This window comes from Heterocephalus glaber, unplaced genomic scaffold (assembly GCF_053883595.1).
Source record: "Heterocephalus glaber isolate CG9 unplaced genomic scaffold, H.glaber_assembly_v1.0 deba00000331, whole genome shotgun sequence".
Taxonomy (NCBI): Eukaryota; Metazoa; Chordata; class Mammalia; order Rodentia; family Bathyergidae; genus Heterocephalus; species Heterocephalus glaber.
Genome location: NW_028258142.1, coordinates 56,590,220 through 56,609,955, shown reverse-complemented (window position 1 = coordinate 56,609,955; position 19,736 = coordinate 56,590,220). Strand labels below are relative to the sequence as shown.

Here is a 19,736-nt window from a genome sequence, read left to right as displayed (position 1 = left end):
CCACTCTGTGCCCCATTTTGGTAAGTTGGAGTGGTCTGTCTCCTTGTGATCTTAGGAATGTGCTCATTTTTCAGAGAAGGGCTTCATCCCTAAGCTGGTGACTGTCACCTTTCAGCTTCTCCCCAAGCCCCTCCCACTCCTTTCTCCAATCCCAGGCTGGCTGTTCAGATACTCAAAGGGCACCCACTTGACACCAGCCTCTTGAGTTCCTGCCCCTCCAGGCTGAACTTACCTGCATCCCAAGCTCCAGCCTTGGGTCTGACCAGGGTCTTGGAACTGGATTTGTCCTGTCTTCATACAGGGTCTTAAGCTACCTAGAAGGAGAACCAAGTCTTCGATTTCTTGATACTTCTTGGAATCCCCAACCCCTACAGCTGTGAATTTTAATATATGGGTGGCGAAGATGGTGAGAATGAAGACAGTGACAACTTAAATCACACAGTTGAGTCAGTTCAAACTCGAATCCTGCCCTTCCCCATTGCTACCCCTGTGAGCCTTGTCCTTTGTATTACAGCAGTGGTTTCTCGCCTCTTCTTGGGATCATTTGGTCTGTTTTAGAAAGGACAGGGAAATAGAGACATGGATACACATACACCTTTTGTCTGATTTTGTCTCTATTTCCCTTTTTTGTCTTTTTAAAGCTCTTGCTTTAAAAGATGTCATTAAACATGCTTGAGAAAATAAATGGTAGTTGATTGCATTTATTTTTTGCCTGTTGCTTTCTGAAAACGGTATATCCCTCATTTTCCCTGGTTGTTGAGAATGTATTATTTTCCACGATGGCTGTGTGGTATCACACCAAAGCCCTGGCATAAAGGGGCCTTTCAGACCTTCGAGATAGACTTTGAGTCCATTAAGCAATGGAATCCACATCACACCTGAGTGGCTATTCATGTGGCTTTAGGCACAGCTCTTGCTACTCATTCACTTTGGAAATCTTTCTTGAACAGCCTGGTAATTAGAACTGTGGTTGCTAATTATGTATACAGTGAGGCAGATGCACTAATAATATATCTTCAAAAGGCTCTGGGTGAGCTATTAAAAAAGTAAACCACTCTCAGACGCGGTATTGTCTTTCCATTTGGATGACTGAAGGTGGGTTCCTTGTCCGAAGACCAGAGCAGCCTTTAAAGAAAGGGAGTGATTTGCAAGGATGTCTTTGAGGAGGGAGAGGGTGGGCGTGGAGACTGAAGTCTCAGGGCACAGAGAGTGGGGCTGCAGTGTGAGCTGGTGGGCAGGTATGGAATGATGGTGCTGGCCCTAGGCAGAGTGGACTTTGGAGGGCGACGCTGCAGAATCCGTGCAAGTCAGGAGCTGGCCCTTCTCTGGTGAGGGTTTGCCCACGCTTGCTGCTTTAGCTCTAACCTGGTGACTGCTGCCAAAGGCTGGAAAAAAGCCACCCAGAGGGGCTCCTGGACCCACACTCGAGAGGAAGGGATAGGCTTTGCAGGGAGATGGCCGAGTCCCCAGTTCTGTTCCCCACCATCCAGCTCTGACCTGGGCAGGTCATTCAACCTTGCAGCGAAAAGACACTGAACCCTATTGATAGTTTTCAAAGTGAATCTCAAGCCCAGAGAAGCTCTATGAAAGCTTTAGAAGTTCCACAAATGGTATTCTTTTTCCCTGTGTGTTTTTTCCAGCATGTATTTTTTCTACATACATATATCATGTATTTTAAGAGTTTTGTTAAGATACATTTCACATGCAGTCTATTTAAAGTGTACTGCTCAGTGGTTTTTAGTATATCCACAAACGTGTGTAGCCATCACCACTGTCTAATTCTGGAACATTTTCATCACCCCAAAAAGAAACTCTGTGGTCGTCAGTGGTCGTGCCCCATCCCCCACCCCATGTGCCCACAAATCTGCTTTGTGTCTCGACAGATTTGCTTTTTGTGAATATTTCACAGATATGGAATTGTACACTGTGTGGTCTTCTATGTCCAACTGCTTTGGCTTAGAATAACATTTTCAAGATTCTTATTGTAGCATATCAGTACTTTATTCCTTTTTATGGTGAAATCACATTGCGTTTTCTTCATCAGTCAGCTGGTGGACATTCATGGTTATTCATCTGTTCGCTATCTGAATAGTGCTGCTTTGAACATCATGAGGGTGTCTTGGGGTGGATATAAGTTTGCGTTTCTTTTGGATTGTTTCTAGGAGTAGAATTGTTGGTCATATGAGGTGTTTAACAATATGGGGTATAATTTATATGTCCGTGTGTGTTATATATAAAATATCTATATATAATATTGTAGTTATCTATAAAGTATTTTAAAAGTATTTAAAAGTACAGTAAAATAGTAAAAAAAATATAGTGTCTCATATATATAAAGAGCATAACACACCAATGATCTATGCATTGATTACTTAATTATGTACTAATTAACTCACTCTCTTAGGGTAAGTAGATTTTGTGCAATTAGGCTGTGCCTGCCCCATCTATTAAATTGAGTTGGGTCTTGAGATATTTCAGATGGCCTCCCGTGAGCGCACCCACTTATCTCTGTCAATGGAAATTACATTCCTCCTCTACAACCCAGACCGAAAGAAACCAGTTCGATGCTGAGTAGACCTTGAACTAGACGTTGCCCCCAACTTCTGGCTTCACATTTGTTTAGACATCAGAATAGCTTTCTGCTCTGAAGGTGATGGAGTTGTAAGAAAATATTACAATTCCAGTTTATAGAATTTGCAATTATCCTAATCTTTTATATCTTGGGATTTGGCATAGATTTGATTGGGGGGAAACATTTGGCTGCTGAAAAAAAGTTTGAACGCCATTGTTCGGGATGCTCCCTAAGATTCTGGCTTTGGTTTTTGACTTTCTTCCTGATGTGGCCTGGTTTGAAGAGTTCTCAAAAGAGAAATGTTAGTTTGACTCCATGGGACTCTTCAGTTGCACCCCTGCCCCTCCTGGACCACCTGTGGCTGTGGAGTTGTTCATGCTCTGCTTAAGCATTTATGGGGCACCGACTGTCTGCTGGGTAACCTTCTAGTCATTAAAGGGATTTCAAAGAAGGAAAGACAAGGGGTAATTAAACAATGTGGTGAATGATTAAATTAAAAATTGATTAAATTTAAAAATTGATTACTGTAAAAGACACGTTCCTAAGAATCCTCCTCTCCTTCACTTCCAGCACACTTTGCCCATTCTTCTTGCCACTTCCTGAAGCAGTTGTGGAAGTCCTCTTTCGTGAGTGTCTTTACAAGGTGTGAGTTTTAAAACAAACAGATAAATGCTGCTTTTGCGTGCCATCTCACAGAAATGCAAGTTTATGAAAACATCACAGTGTGTCTTTCTCTGCCTTATTTGCCACATCTGGTACTATCTGCCTTCTGGCTGTTCCCCAACGTCAAAATGACCATGAAAGTTAAATATTTTGAATCGATCAGTCTGTAAATATTTAGATGTGACTATTTCCAAATGTGGCAAATGTAGGAATATCAGGACCAGCTTCCCAGGGCAGGTGGCGCTGTCCTGAGGCCAGATGAAGGTAGGATTTGGGTGGATGAAGAGAGGGTGCTTCAGAGTCTGCATTTTCTTTGAAGTAGGATTTGGCCACCCTACGAGATCCCTTCTCCCAAGACCCGATTCAGAACGAGGCCAGCTGTTCTGTGGTGTCCCGTCCCATTCACCTTTTGATAAAGGGAACATAAACGGGTGTCCAAGGAGAAACAGGCAGTTTACAAAGGACTCCGTTGACTCAGGCCCCTGGTAGGAGACAGGATAGACAAGAAAGAGGCATCAATCTTTGTTTCCCTAAACCGCTGTTCAGTGTGGGCCACGGCTAATCTGACTCATAGAGAATAAGGATTTATGAAACCCCACCAGTCTCACGTTTGGTATAAATAATTGCATGCTGTTTCAGGGCTGTCAGAATCCGTTTCTGCAGAGGCCCCTTCAGTACAGAGAAAGGTCAGGCTAGAAACCAGAGAGACACTCCGGGGAGCATTCAGTGCTGGTGTCCTTACCAGGCGGGCAGCCTCTGAAGGTCCCTGAATACTGGCTTGGATATTGGCAGCCCTGCGCGGTTCCCTGCTGGCTCCAATTAAATCACCTCCTGTTGACATCTGGCTCTCCTCGTCCTGCAGGAAGGAAGAGGGTTCACCACCAGGCAGGGCTTGGCTTTCTCCAGTCTGTGCTGCAAACCCCGCAAAGCTGGGGCAGAGGGTCCTCATTTTGCTTTCTGAGGAAGAGTAAATGTGGAGGTGGCTCAGAAGTCCTGAGCATATAAAGGCATTCTTCAAAGCCCCAGCAAGTCCATCCAGTGAGTAAGAAAGAAAGAAGAGTGATATCCCCAGGGTTCAGGCATGGGGGCCTCTGGGTGAGTGGGGCTTGCCTGTATTCCCAGTAACTCTGGGATGCTGAGGCAGGAGCATACCAAGTTCGAGCCTAGCCTGGGCAACGTAGACTCTGTCTGAAACTAAATAAAAACGTGTGGAGGGTGCTGGCAGGGCACGTGTGCCCTCAGTCTTTGAGGAAGGGGCTCAGCCTGCTCCCCAGGAGGCCCTGCAGGTGCTCCCAGCCTCCTGCTGCATTGCTGCGCATGCTCATGTTTACTCCGTCACCATTTGACACCCCGACCCCCTCCACACATGTAGCCAATGTGTCCACTTGGCCCTTAGGGTCCCCCTGTCCCGTCCCTCCTGGAGCCGACCTAGCCATCTAATTGGGAGCTCGTCTATCCTGTGGCTCCTGCCGACTCCTTCCCTGGGCCCAGAATTTGCTTCAGAGAATTCCTCCTCTGCTAAGACCTGTGTCCTGTTCTGCCTGAGTGTGAGAAATCTCACCTCTCCTTTGAGCTCCTGCTGCCCTCCCTTGCCTCCTCCACACCTGGTCTGTCCCGGCCTTAGGCACTGGCCCAGGTGCACATTCCCTGCCACCTTCCCACCTGGCTCAAGGAGCCCATTAGGGAGAATACCTGAACTGGATTCCTCCCGACGCCTGCTCAGAACGTAAGTGCATAGGCCCAAGCTCCTTGGATTGGCACTCAGTCTCGAGGCTCATTTCTGCTCAGGGTAGAGCTAGCCTTTTTATTCAGAGTGCTTTTTCCCTTCTAGGGTCCCCTTCCTCCCTCACTCTGCCTTGGCTTGGCCCCTACTTTTCGTCTCCTCTCCCTGCTTCAAGAAGAAGTGTGTTCTGTAGCAGCATTCATCAGTCCTACAAATCTTTCTGGATCCTGACTTTTTATTTATTTTTTTATTTTATTTTTTTTGTTTTTGTTTTTGTTTTTTTTGGTAGGGGGGATCGAACTCGGGTCCTTGCACTTGCGCAGCAGGCAGCGAAACCACTGAGCTAAATCCCCGGCCCGACTTTTTAAAACCAATATACCCGCTTCTCCGGGTTCTTCTGTTCTGCACATTTGACCCATGTGCACCTCCAGGATGAGGCCATGTGTGACTCAGTGCATCACTGCCACTCAGCCCCCATCCCTGGACTGGCCTCTGGATTTCCTGGTACCCAAAGAGGTCCCAGAAACTGGCCAGGTGCCTTCAGGGTGGCCAGGGGGCCTACATCTGTGCCTGTTTAGTGACCTCCCCTGCAGTCCCCTTGTCATTTTTCATTTCTTTTGAGACAAAGTCTCACTATGTTGCCCCACCTGGCCTCAAATTCCTGGGCTCCTGTGATCCTCCTGCCTCAGCCTCCCGAGTAGCTGAGACTCCGCTTGTGTGCCACCATGTCCAACATCAGAGGAGTTTGAATTTGTTCCAGAGGGGATCATGGTGGATCTTCCACTACCATGAGAGGACGGGAGTTTTGTCAGGTTAGCAGGGTAGTAGTGGACTACAGGGACAAACACCTGGCCATTTAGCCAATCCTACTAACAGGTCTGTCTGCTCTAAGTAGCTGGACACACTGAGGCCACCTCACACGTTGGCTTTCCAGAATTTGGCGAGTCTTATGAGAATCCTTGAAATAAAAGTAAACTTGAGGAAGCCAAGTGCTTTTTGTATTCTCTGTAAACATTTAGGCAGTCACTTTCTTGACCCTCCTATAACAGCGTAGAAACAGATCTTATTTGAACAGGCCGATTGACAACTTGATATTTTTATTTTAATGTGATTCTTGCCTGACTCACAAGCAGGAAGCTAAAACATACCCAGATTAAAATCACTTTTGGACCTTTTTAAAAATGTCTTTAAAAACCCTACCCATTCCTCCTTTTCTTAAAGACAATCTGATTTTCCTTCCTGTGTGAGGAAACCTCCCGGGATCCCCGAAGAGTTTAACTTGCTCCAGTCTCTGGTGCAGTTCGGTGCAGCTCCAGGTTAGCCGGAAGGAGGCTCCCCTTGCAGGAAGCAAGCCAGCCCTGTGCCCTTTGCCCTGAGACCTGGGGGCACTGGCCTCGCTGTCCTGCCCAGCGCGGTGAGCCAGCCCAGCCAGTCTCTTTCCGTGATGGGGATTCCATAGCTGTCCGCTGGGATTCGGTCTGCAGGCTAATGAGCAGCTGTTGCCAGGTGAACAAGTAAGAGCCTTGCTCAAGTTCATTGGCACCTGCACTGCTGGTCGTAGCTTGAGATCCCTGGAAACCAAGGAGCACAGCGCTGACGAACGCGCCCTCGCACTGTGGCTGAGGCCATTCTTAGTGTGGACTAGGAAGTGACAGCTGTGCTTCCTCCCCTGTGAACACACAGGCTTGGGTGCACAAGTTACCTTCCCACGTGAGCCAGCCTGACTTGACTCCTGCGAAAGGAGCATCTGGGATCTTGGCTGTAAACCTTGCCAGCTCGTGAACAGTGCCACCAGAACTCACTTGCTGAATGCAGAGAGCGCGCCTGGGGTGCTGTGGCTCGTAGCGGTGTCCAGCTGTTGGAGTGGTGAAGGAAATACGGTTGGACGCTACCATAGAGGTGCCTTGTGCTGTAGGGAAACCTAGGATCTGAGGAGATAGTATAATTTGATAATCTGTAATTCTTAGGTTTTACATAGTTCTGCACTTTAGGGTTCCTTTTCATAGTAGACCTCCATAGTAAATCAGTTATAAATGACAGATTTACCCTGCAGGTTTTAGAACCACCTTTTCTGCATGATCTGAATGCTATTTCCAGAGCAAAAGAATATATTTATGATGAGGGGGCTGGTGTGTGCAGGAACTACAGTGTGGAAGGTTCCGCCCAGAAAGTACGAGATCTTACATTTCTCCGGGGCTCTGATGGCCACCCTGGAGGCTCATAGATTGCGGAGAGTGTCCACTAAGGGCTGTGTAAAGAAACATTGAGTGGAGGGTTGGGTCCATGCTGGGAAAAGCCTTGAGTCCCTCCTGTCTGATGAAGGTGTTCACTTCAGTCAGCCCGTCTTGATTGAGTGCTTACTGTTTGCTAAGTCTCTCCCTCCCTAGGAAGCCCAGGGCGTGGGGCGGCTATGGTCCTGCCCTGCGCAAGCCACTGTCTCACCTGCTTCCACCTCACGGGGGCAGGAGGTTGGGCAGTGGGCAGCAGACGCAAAGAATGAAGCCGTAAATTACAAGTTTGCGGGTGTCTCAGGACTACACTCAAAATTTATTTTTACTGTGGGTTTTTGTCGTCATAACAACTGATTGAACAGATGTGAAGTCATCATGACCTCAGCTTGTCCGTCACCTGTGTGCTCGAGGTCTCTGACACCCCCACTTTCCACACCTTCGAGAGACGGCCATGCCCTCTGGTGGCCCCACTCATGGCTGGGAAACGGCCTTTTTGTGGACTGAAAGATGGCTGGGCCTGGTGTTCCCCAAGGTCCCTTCCTGCTCTCCAAACTGATGTTTTGCTCCCAGAGAAAACAGAGCTAGGTCTTTCATCACCTGATTCTTTACATAGCCGGCGAATATTCTAGACTTCCTCCATCTGCTTATACCTGATCATTCCCTAGTCTCAATTCTCTACCATAGACAGCGAGTTCCCTTTCCTTTGGTCCTCAACTCTTGTAAGATCCTCCTTGCTGGATGCTGGGGACAAGGTGTTTCCAGGGGGCTGGCTAGGGTCACTTCTGTCCCCGGTAAGCTGATGGGCAGCCAGGCTTCAGATCACTGGTCGGACCTAACTTCCTCATTCTACACTGAGGAATCAGACCCAGCCCAGGGCCGCCTTCACCACGTCACAGGCCCAGCCTAACGCTCCCTTGCGTCCCCACTGCCTCACCTTGTCCCTGAGCTGTGATCAACCTTCTCCACTGGACCTCGGGATGGCCCTGGGGCAGCAGGGTCAGCCCCAAGCCCCTTCTCTTCCCAGCCAACACTCTGCGAGGTGCTCCACACACCAGGCTAAGGAGAGATGAGTTACCTTGCAAAAGGGCCCACTAAGTGCCCCGTCCACACATGGTCCCCACTTTGGCCCTTGTTCCCTGGTGTGCTCAGAGCTGCTGCCCACCAGGACGTGGACAGTGTTCGCTAGGAAGCAGCTGCTGTGAATGCTGGCCTTTCTCCCCAGATGTGGGGCCATTTACCCTTTGTGGGTAGAGGGCACTTTAGAAATGCTGGCCCTGTGTACTTGGAAGCAAGGAATGAGGGAAGGCAGGCAGGCAGGCAGGTGCTTCCCCCCACCCCATGAGCTGTTAGCCCTTAAGTATGTATGGGTTAATTTGGTTCACGTCCATATATCCAGTTATGTACAGAGTCAAGACTTCTTGCTCAGACAGAGCCACACATTCAAAGCACATTGTTATAAAGCAAGTCTGTTGCTTTCGGGAGGGAGGCTGACTGACACGTGTGCACTGAGTGTGAACCACACTGGCCTCCTCGTGTGGCCAGCATGAAGGTCCTGACTTGTAGCTGTTGGAGCCCAAGTATAGGCTGGATCTGGAGATCAGACATGGGCACTTCCATTGGATGATGTCAGCACGTAATGCTTTTGCTTCGAGGCCTGCCAGTCTTCGTGGTTAATAAGGTGGTGCTACGCATTCTTTATCAGTCATTAAAATCTGCAAGACCTCTGCTTGTTAAGTGTGCCCTATGATACAGAGGTGGCCTAGCAGTGAGCTTAGGCCAGGAGGCAAATTGCAGGGTGAAAGTTCTGGTTAAGATTGGCCACCTGGCCAAGCCTCTCTGCCCGCCACAGGCTTCCTGAGGATAGAAGGTGGAAGATAGTGTCACCGAATACCTTGGAAGGATTAGCCAGGGGCTAAGGGGTAAGGTAAGCTCCATGAGTCACCGTGCCCAGTTCGCAGGGTGCACCCTGGTACCTGTGAATGGGTCCTTAGCTTAGGTGGGAAGGGCTGGCCCCACATCTGCTTGTCTCGGTGCTCCTGGTGGCATCTTTATGACCAGTGGACCTTTCTGAGCGCTGTAGCTCCATCTCAAAAAATATAGCCTAGCTGGCTCCTAAGCTACTGAAATTTATTTTCTTACAGTTCTGAAGGAACAGTGCCAGGGTAGTCTTGGGCTAGCAGGGGCCTCTTCCAGGTTACAGACTTCTGACTTCTTGTGTCCTCAGAGGGAGGAGAAGGGGGCTGGGAGTGCTGGGAAGTCCTTTTTATAAGGTCACTGATGCCTTCTTGGGGGCTCCACACTCTTGACCTAATCACTTCCCAGGATGTAGGCGTTTAGTATATACATTTCGGGAAGAGAGGGACCGTTCAGTTTACAAGTAGGAATGTGTGAGTCTGCATTTGTGCATCTCAGGAGGAAGACATCCAGTGTGCTCTCTTTTTAAAAAAAAGTTTTAAAAAGTTCTTCTAACTGTATAGAAAAACATTTATCCTAATTTGGCGATTTTCCCAAAAGGCACTTTTCTTCTCTAGTGTGGGAAGAGCTGCATGGAGCTTTTTGATAGTGGTGTCGTCAAGTTTTGTGCGTTTGTGAAATGGCCTGATTCTCTAGGGGCGACACCTGCTCAGAACATGGCCCAGCTGGGGTGGGGGTGAGGGTGCTGGGCAGGGCCTCCTGTGCTCCTGTGGGATCCAGCTGGAGTTTCTCCACAGAGGGTGGCTCCCCAGGGCGGTGGGGCTTGAGGTGGAGCTTGGAGGTCCCTTGGACTCCGCTTAAGCATGAGTCCCATGAGGATGGGGTGAAGCCCGGTCAGTGCTGTGTCCCAGCAGGCCAGGCCGGCCATCCCACTGCTGAGCGGTGGTGTGGAAAGGATGAGCCTGCCGGGCTTTCCCGGGGCCTGGGTGCATCTCTGCTGCCCCAGTAGCAACCTCTGGCCTCAAGCTGTGCAGTCGTCCCTAACACGTCACTTTATCAGGGTAGAAATTGTGACCGCTTGGCAGAGAGACAGGTGGTAAATATCATCACTTGGCTGCTTTTTCATGGCGGGAGACGCAGTAATAGTGAAGGGAGGATGGGGCGGCCAGTGCACCAGCAAGCGTGACTTGTGCCTCCCTGAGTGCACTGTCACAGACGAGCATAGATGTCTGGGTAAAGCAGATACAGGTGTGGAAGGAGCTCAGGTCTCAGGCACAAGGCATTTTGAGGTGACCCTGCTGGGGCTGGGACCGAAGGAAAGTGAGAGCCAGGACAGTCAGCCTGGTCCTCATAGCTGAACCAGGGTGCAGGTCCCAGTACCACCCCAAAGGGAGCAGTGAGCGGTTCCCATTCATTAAGAATCACTGTGTGGGGGCCGGGGATTTAGCTCAGTGGTTCCAGTGCCTGCCTCACAAGCACAAGGTCCCGAGTTCAATTTCCGGTACCAAAAAAAAAGAATCACTGTGTGGCAAGGACTTTGCACCTAACTGACTTGTAACTACTCTTGTTTTCCCATTTTGTAGACAGAGAAATTGAGACTCGAGAATCAAGGAGCTTGCTAAGGCCTCAGAGCCATAGCATCTCGGCATGCCCTTTTGTGCAGTTGCACAGCTCTGTGTATGGCACACGGAACACCTGTTGCAGAGCCACAGAGGCCAGTCCCAGCCTGGGCGCCGAACCAGGCAGCCTGGCACCTGGATAGGCTAGGGCTTACTTGCCTGCTCTCTTCGAGATTAACTGAGATTTCAGAGGGGCTGCACCTCGGCTGGTTGTTCAGAACCACAGCACCTGCAGGCCACTGTCACAGGGCACTTGGCCAGCCGAGCCCCTGGTGTTACAGTGCTGCCTATGATGTCCCATTTACTAATGAGTTGGCTGCCTTTAAAGTCAGTCCCCTCTGCATCATTCCTTGGTAAGATCCATGCCTTCCCCACAGCTCTGGCCGACTCCTGGAGACCCGGTGGCCCCGAGCAAATGGAAATTCAGTGTTGGTCAATCACAGAGTAAAGCTGCAGTCTGGCAGGAGGCCCAGGCTGTCCTGCAACAGTGGCGATGATGTTGGTGGATGCTTGGTGCACACATTGGTGAATGAGCATCTGAGAAAAGATCAGTTAACAGTCAGGAGGAGGATGAGTGAGGAATATTAAAAAAGAACTTGAATGTCGAAAGATCAAGAAAGGCTCTTAGAAAATTGATGAAGTCCTTGAATAGTTTGCAAAAATGATCTGATTGTCTTACAATAAGTAAGAAAAGGTTCAGTGTAATTGTTCCAAAAAAGTACACACCAAAGACCCCCTGAAAAAAGTTGTTTCATTCTTTGTTTTTTAGAACAATCTAACACATAGTTGAGTTGCCTGCTTTTAACCTAAATTTTGCTAAATATAATAGAAAATCGGCTTTTATCTTATTTTCAGTTTTTATTTAAGGTAAAGACCTGGTGAAACTTTCCATCCACCACCCTCTGCCACATCATTTGCTATGAAATGCATGGTCCTTGTTCAAATGGATTTATCTAAACTTACTGCCGCCCAGCCCTGCTCCTGTACCAGATATTCTTAGTTATCTGTGACCTCTTCTTATTTCAGCCTGGCAAAGAAACTAGATTGAGGGGTTTTAGCAGGTGGTATGGAATTCTTTAGCAGCCAGAAAAGTTATTGTTTTGCATTCTAATGCTGAATATTCATTCTTACTGGTCTGAGAAGTTCTTCTAAATTTCTTCTTTGTTGCTTTTGAGATAATGGCCTTGCAAAGACTAATTTAATTTCATTCTTACAATTTTGAGGTTTTATTTAATGTGGTTTAAAAATTTATCAGTTACCTGGTTCCAATCCCTGATATTTAAAAACTTCAGTTTTGCCTAATAGTCTAGAAAACCTTCACACAAGGCCCTTTGTATACTGTGTATTACAAGAGGCATCTTGGCTTTTTTGTCTGTGGGAGGAATTGCAGCCCTGAAAGGTCCTGTCCCCACGGAGGGTGGCCAGTGTGCAGCAAGGCCAGGTGGACCTGGCGTCCTCAGGTAGGGAGGGAACAGGGCAGGCTGCCCCTTAAAGACAGTTTGTGTCTGACCCTATTTTTTTTTTAACCTTAGTGGGCTTTATTTTCGAGGACCCTTTCAGATTCACAGAAACGTCTGATCCGATTTAACTCGGGTGTTTCCCCCTCTCTGCAGGCGTCGCCTCATCTCCCAGAGATCATCCTTGGAAACCCTGGAAGATATTGAGGAGAACGCCCCGCTCCGAAGGTGAGCTTTTGATGTTCCATGTATGTGTTTGTAAACAGATTGTGGTACAAAATTTTTTTTTTTAAGTCTTGATCTACAGAATTAAATGTTTTAAATGCCCGTCTGACTCCCAGGGATTATGAACACACTCCTAGTATGGAACCCCAACCCTGAGGACCATTAGAATTGAGGGACTTTTTCTCCTGTGCTCTCTTGTTTTTATAGTTGTTGTTTGGGGGGGGGGGGTTGCAGTGCTATGGATCCAGCCCTTCTCTGTACATACTAGGCAGGTGCTTTACCACTGAGCTAAAACCTGGCCTTTCTTTTCACTCTGAAAGCTGCTGTTTAATGGAGGAAGAGCCCAGTACTGTTGCAGATGTGATCACATGGTAGTTATGGTCTTGGGATTCATTTTTAGCAAGAGGAGCAACCAGAACCCCTTAGGAGATGCCTGCGACATCACTCCCTGGCTGGACGCTGGGGAAACCTGATAAGGATGGTTGTGAGGGCTTCGTGGGCCTGGAAGTGGTCCATTTTCGTCTTGGGATTAGAAAAATGCTGGTGAGGCATCTTTTTGGGTGACAGCAGTTGCTGAGCTGTGCATTTCTGTGACTGGCAGTGCTCCCTCCTCTCAGCCTGCCTTCTCCTTTGGTTAGCATGCATCTGTAGAGTCCCAGCCAGGGTTCCCACGCTGCATCTCCTTGTGTTCCCTGCAGCCCTGAGCTGAGCGGGCAGCATGTGGGGGCTCAGCCCTACAGAAGGTGCTGAGAGAGGAAGAGTGGGATTCCAAGTGTCTCAGGGAAGGCACTGAGAGGCAGGCAGCAGGAGAGGGCCTGCAGGAGACCAAAGCTCCAATGGACTTGCTGCAGCTCGGCCTTGAACCAGCATCTACCCTCCGTGAGCCTTGGCCACTTGCTGGGCAGGACTTGCAAGTCCCTGGCTTCCCGCTGTAGCCCGGGAGGTGCCACCCTGGACAGGGTTCCTTCTCCCACAAGAAGCGGAGGCCGGAGTGAGCCCAGACAGGCCAGGGCTCTGATGGAAAGTGTGACCATGAATCCGGTCACCCGTGTTTTCCCAAAGAGACAGCAGGACCAGAGAGTGTGGTCTCCGCTTCCTAGGTCTTTGGAAACATGCACAGCCTCCAAAGGCACAGTGGTAGAAGAGGAGGAGTACGGATGTTTGGGGCTGGTGCTCGGCCTGGGCATGAGTGCCCTCCTGCGGGGGACTGTGACATGTTAGAAGGAGCCATGTGGCCCACTGCATTAACAGCCAAGGGCAAGGAGCTGGCTTTGGTTCAGACTGTGGACTCAGAGGAGCAGTGTTCTTGGGTGGCAGTGAGGGGCATTGAGTGGCTTGGGATAAGGTCGTTCTAACCAAGGTTGCAAATAGAGAAGTCGGTGCATAGAGCTCAGAGGCCCTGGTGCTTGGAGAGGCTGCCAGAGGCCATGGTCTTTCAGGCTGTGTGGCGGCACAAGCAGAGAGACCCTGGGCAGTCGGGCACAGGCTTAAACATGTTCCTGCCTCCTCAGGGATTCCAGGACAAGACCTTCATGCCTCAGACCCAGGAGTCATGGTGTCTCCAGGAGGTTTAGAGCAGGCCAGAGAGGATCATCTGGGTACTGTGTTCCTGGTGGGTCCCCTGTCACCTGCACCTTCCTGCCCAAATCCACACAGACCGACAGACAAGCTGAGGCAAAATGGCCAGTCCACCCCCACTGCCACTTCATGCAGTGCTTCCTTGTAGATACTGCACTGAATTTCAAATGCATTTTGTGCAAATATAACATTTTTTTAAATAACCAGAAACTAAGGCAGTTTTAGAAGTCTTCTCCCCGCCCCCCACCACCGCCACCCCCTGGGACTTTTTTTTTTTAATTAAAAAAAGTTCTCGTATTTATTTAGACATTTCCTTGTGCCTCAGAAATAAAATGAACGGGATATAGAAGAAGGGACACTGGTTTCCGGATCTGGGGGCCTGACTGCTTGGCCTGCCCCTTCTGACTGGCTGTGTGGCCTCAGTGACTCGCTCAGTCTCTCCAGGACCTCAGGGCTCCTGTCTATAAAATGAGAGAGCTGAACGGGCTGGTGCCCGGGCTCTCTCCGATCTGCGTGGAAAGTACCCAAAATGACACTGCCGCATTTTGGGAACTGGGGGGGTGGAAGGCTATTAGCCCACTGGCTTTTAAGCTTAGCATGCAAGCAAATGGCTCCAAGGCATCTATTAAAATTTTTGCATAATTAAGAGCATCCTGTTCTCAGTGCTAACAAGAAAGAGCTAATCTTTTATTAAATTAGTTTTTAATTTAATTCTACCCTAATGTAATTTTTCATCACTTAAAGTGTGTGTTTTTAAAAAGGTATTTCCACATTAACGCAGGAGGCTGTGAAATTAATTTCTTCTTTACCTAACCTGCTGTGACCTGAGCACGCAGCATTCCAGTTTCCTTGGCAATTGTTGCTAACGCCACCGTTCCCTGCAAGCATTGCTTAGGTTCCCTGGTGGCTTAGTTGAATGCTTTAAAAAAGCAAGACAACAAACAGCTTGCTGATTGAAGGGCTAGATTGGTAGGGTATGTCGTCAGGGCTGGGAGCTAGTAGTGAAAGACCTGACTGTTAGGAATTTACCCTGTTGGAAGTCTTGCTTTTCTCTTCCACGTCAGTTAGTGTTTCCCGGAACCACCCAGAACTCCAGGAATTGAGCACTTAATAAAGAGAGGACTCTGGGGAGTTGTCCACCTGCTTGATACTCACCTGGCATCCAAAGTAAGGGGTTAGGACATCTTTAATAGGGGGCTGAGAGAAACCTTGGTTTGTCGGCAGCAAACACAGCCACTGTCAGCACCTGTCCTGGTTTCCCGGGCTGTCCAAGTGTGGGCATTGGTGGCCACAGCTGTTCAGGTCATTGCTGCTGCTACCCCTGCCCCAGCTGGCACGGAAAGCTCCTGTGCCCCTTGTGCTGAATCCAGTTCCCAGGAAGGCCAAGGAATCAGGGGCATGGGAGGTGGGCAGCAGCCAGAGAAGAGTTGTTTCTCTTCCGGGCCGGCATCGGTGGCCACTTCGCAGAGGTGGCGGGAGGAAGCAGCAGAGTTCGCTGAGGTGGCCTGGCCCACTGGCCAGCCCAGCTGGCACAGGCACCTGTGATAGGGGGACTGAGGTAGGGATGAGAGGACACCCTTGACCCCTCAGCCTTATCCATAACCACTGGCAGCATCTTCCTTTACGCTTTCCCAGGTTCTCTTTTCCCAATAGCCCATGTTTTCAGAATGTCCTGCATATGAGACAGAAGGAGCCCTGGTGGCCTATAGACGCAAGCAGCCTATCTGGAGGCATAATGGGAACAGTTTGGGACTCTGGGGAAGAGAGTGAGGCTCTGTCCCCTTGAGTCCTGGCCTGGTCGGATCTGGGTTCCGGGTTTGGAAGCCTGGAGTGGGGGAGGGGTTAGAGGGTCCCCTGTGCCAGTCCTGCCCAGAACCCACAGGAAGCATCTGCTAGGGCCTTTCAGGCAGCATTCTGCAGGTCTTGAAAAGAATCTTTGTTTAAAGCCAAGAATCCAGCACCTGTAACAAGGGCTGCAGCTTTGAGACTATGAAGGCAAAGCGGAGCCAAACAGGCATCGTTTGTAGCTAGTGTGGGTTAATAATACAGCAGTGCTGGAAATTTGTGTGGGTGTGTTTGTGTGTGTGTATGTATGTGATCAAGTGTTTGAGTGTGTCCCTTGATAGTTGAGGAAGCTCGTATATGACCATTTAGCTCTCAGCAGCAGCAGGGAGGGGTCTGGAATACTGACAGTCTCCACAGTTGGGACCCTCGAGTGGCCTTGGTCAGAGTCGTGAAGAGCTCACTGAGGAGGCCGGGAAGACTCTGTCTCTGTTGTGGTCCTGCTGTGGACCCGTGGCCCATGAAAGGCCCTTTCCCAGTGAAAGCCACTGATGAGTATCCGCTAGTGTGGGGTTGCATTCATTCCACTCAGTGGTACTTATCCAAGTAGTTCGTTTCAAGGTGCTGTTCTTGAGGAACAGGAGTGTTCAGTGGCGGTGGGAAAGGGTTCCTGAAAGCCTGACCCTCACCAGAAGGCTGGGCCAGGGTGTATGGGGTGTGCCACGCTCCATGCGCCCTGCCTCGGCCCCGAGAGTATGATTGGGACCCCGTGGGCCTGAACCCTGTCCCTTCCCTGCCTGCTTTGCACGCTGCCTTCCCACAACTCTGCCTCCCGGGTCGCGTTGTCACCCTTTTCCTGAAGCCCTGAATTCGAACTGACTAGTTCAGTGATGCCCTGGAGGAGCTGGGCATACTCTTCTGGAACTCACTCATCAAAGCATCACTCATGGGGCCTGTGGTTAGAAAGGGGTTTTTTGTTTTGTTTTGTTTTTGTTTTTGTTTGTAGCAGAAACCAAAAATATAAAGTCGCAGCTCAGCTCTCTTTGTCAAGAAGACAGACTCCAGACTCTTATTTATTGGGTTTTTGTTTTAGTAATGGTGATGCTGTTGCAGTTTTGTAACTTAAAATTTCCTAAGTAATTAATCCCAACACCCTGGGAGGCTGAGGTAGGAGGATCACAAGTTCCAACCCAACCAGGGTAATTTAGTGAATTAGCAAGACTCTGTCTCAAAATTTTAGAATTTTGTAAAGATGTATATGGCCTGTGGCCTTTTCAGACTTTACAGCCTAAGCAAATGTTATATATTCCAAGAAAAAAAAAGAGTGTTTTGAATCCACGTCACTTGGGTATGGTAGATAGTTATTTAAAATTATCTTTAAACAGCCAGTGGTGGCACACACCTGTAGTCCCAGCACTTGGGAGGCTGAGGTAGGAGGATCTCCATGAGTTTGAGTCTAGGTTAGGCTACATAGTGAGTTCAAGCCCAGCCTGGGCTACATAGCGAGACCCTGTTTCAAAAAATCAAATAAATAAGTAAGTAAGTAAACTTTGAAAATAGCAACTAACTGCATCTCCCATCCTCATTCAGATTTAAGCGGTGACTTCCCAAGTGTAGTCAAATTGGGAGTTGAGGCAACTGTCTAGCTAATTCAGGCCAAAATCCTGCTTTGGAAGAAAAATGATTCAAGGTTGTTTTTAAACTGAATTTTCCATGTTATCTCCCCAGCCCCAGATCCTTTGAATTTACAACTTTCTGTTCCCTTTGCCTATGTTGATTCAGGAGTATTCTTTTTAATATGACAATAAAGAATAATGTCTTTGGAATCGGGATAGGTTAAGTTATTTTAATTCAGACAATAGTTTTCATTAGCTGGCTTTTCAGAGCATATGAATTATTATCCGTGTTATCAAGGAAGTTGTCTGTCACTGGGTTTTTTAAAGCTTCCTTGCTTCCAGCTGCATTGTCTTTATTATCCTGCAACTCCTGCCTGCCTTGGGTGACTTAAAGCATTTGTATAGTCTTTCCTTCCTGTCTTTGTGTGGAGATGTCTCAGCTGTCCAGCAGGCAACTTGACTGTTTTTGAAATGGCTTTATGTTTCAGATGTCGAACTCTCTCAGGTTCGCCCAGACCAAAGAATTTTAAGAAGATTCATTTTATCAAGAACATGCGGCAGCACGACACCAGGAATGGCAGGTACTGCGTTAGCACCCAGCTGCTGCCTGGCCAGGGCTGGAGGGCTTGGTGGGAGGGGACAGGGCGGGGCCAAGGAGACCTCAGCTGAGTAACCAGAGTTGTGCAAAGCTAAGCCCACACTTTAGGACCTGGAGCAGTGGTGGTGAACCTGTGGCAGAGGTGCTGCAGCATACTATTTGTATCATTGAAAGCGCTGAAAGGCTCACCATCATTGCCCTGGAGGACCTTGTGTAATCACCTCCCATTGGCTTCAGAATCACCAAGAGGAATCTCTAGAGAACAGTGCTTCCTAAGGCTTAAGTGAGAGACATAGGCCAGCAAAAAACTGAATTTTTGATAGCATGCAAATAATAATAATAATAACAACAACATCTTATGGAAAACTGAACAGAAAAATAGTTGTTTTTCTGCTGTATTGGTTTTGTTTTCATTCTGCGTGCACTGGTTAATAAACACCCTGCAGACCTGTGCCTGCGTGTGGATTCCACTCTGGCTTTGCTGGCTCTCTTTAGAAGAACAGAACCAGGACTTTGCCAGCAGGTTCTTCCTCTGTGCTGGTTCAGATTCCTGGGCCAGCTGACATTTGATGTAGGTGTTTTTTGTTGTTGTTGTTTTGTTTTGTTTTTTTGCGGTACCAGGGATCAAACTCAGGACCTTGCACTTGCAAGGCAGGCACAGCGCCACTGAGCTAAATCCCTGGCCCAATAGGTGTGTTCAAGATGTGCTAGTAATTAAAAACTATTGTGGTTGAAATTTGTAAGACCTTGATATTAAAATGCTGGACCACAGATGGGCTGGAATCGCTGTTGCCAACGTGCTTGTGACGGACTAGCTGAGCCCCGTGGGGGTGGCCGGTGGGGGTACAGCCCCTCCCTGGGGGGGCCTTGGGTGCTCTGTGACCCTGGGATGGAGCAGAGGTCCTGCCACCAAGACCATCTTGTTAGATCCCCTGGTTTTTAGGGGGGCATATGGGCCTCCAACGCCCTCTGCTCTTCACAAAATGAAAATCATTAAAGGCTTTTAGACTCATTAAGGCCCAGAATTCCTGTCACTTGGTGAAGGAAAATACACTGTACAACCTGTGTAATGATGCTAGTTTTAAGATTTTTAAAAGTTCATGTTCTTGAAGTGTATCCCTAGTTTTAAGATTTTTAAAGGTTCATGTTCTTAAAGTATCCCTATTTTTTATAGGAATAGAGAATGTACTTTTATAACAATTGCAGTGGTTTCAGAATAGCAAAATTGAGATATTCAAATAGTGTTTACATAGTATATGTTCATATTTTAAGTCTGGAGCATTTAGTTAAAATTTACCCCACTGTTTCTTGTTAATCGGAATTCTCTGTCTCTTATGATCATTGCCACTTAGCATTATTGAGTCTTATTTAGTCCCCCTTTTTTTTTCCTTTTGAGGCTTTTATGCCATTTTTAGTGTACTTATCATTTATTTACATTTCTGTTTTTCCCCCTTAATGCCCTTAACCATAACATAAACTTGGAAAGGATTTAATTCCTAGATACAATGACAAAGCTGAAGAAATGCACCAAGTTAGTAGTATTCCTGCCTCTTGCTGCTGACCGTCCAGGGTACCAAGCCAGATCATTCCTGGGCACGGTTAGGTAAGGAGAGGATGTGGTTAATAAGAGATTTGGATTAATGGGATTTCCAGAGCACATCGCAGAGCTGCCTCCCTGTATCCCCATGACCTAGGGATGGCGTGGACACTCAGAGCGCAGGGCTAGCAGTCTGATGGGAGATCTGAGGGGAGTCAGGG

General features: G+C 48.3%; 1 protein-coding gene across 7 annotated transcripts in view; it reads left to right on the top strand.

Moving 5' to 3' along the window:
- Positions 1-19,736, top strand: part of Cables1 (Cdk5 and Abl enzyme substrate 1) — a 96,707-nt gene that overhangs the window by 27,559 nt on the left and 49,412 nt on the right. For all 7 annotated transcript variants that reach the window (XM_021265161.2, XM_087194052.1, XM_021265158.2 and 4 more), the window contains exons 2-3: positions 12,336-12,407; positions 17,869-17,961. In XM_021265161.2, the coding sequence (XP_021120820.1) occupies positions 17,933-17,961 (29 nt within the window). In that variant the 5' untranslated portion in view covers positions 12,336-12,407; positions 17,869-17,932. The remainder of the gene's footprint in view (positions 1-12,335; positions 12,408-17,868; positions 17,962-19,736) is intronic.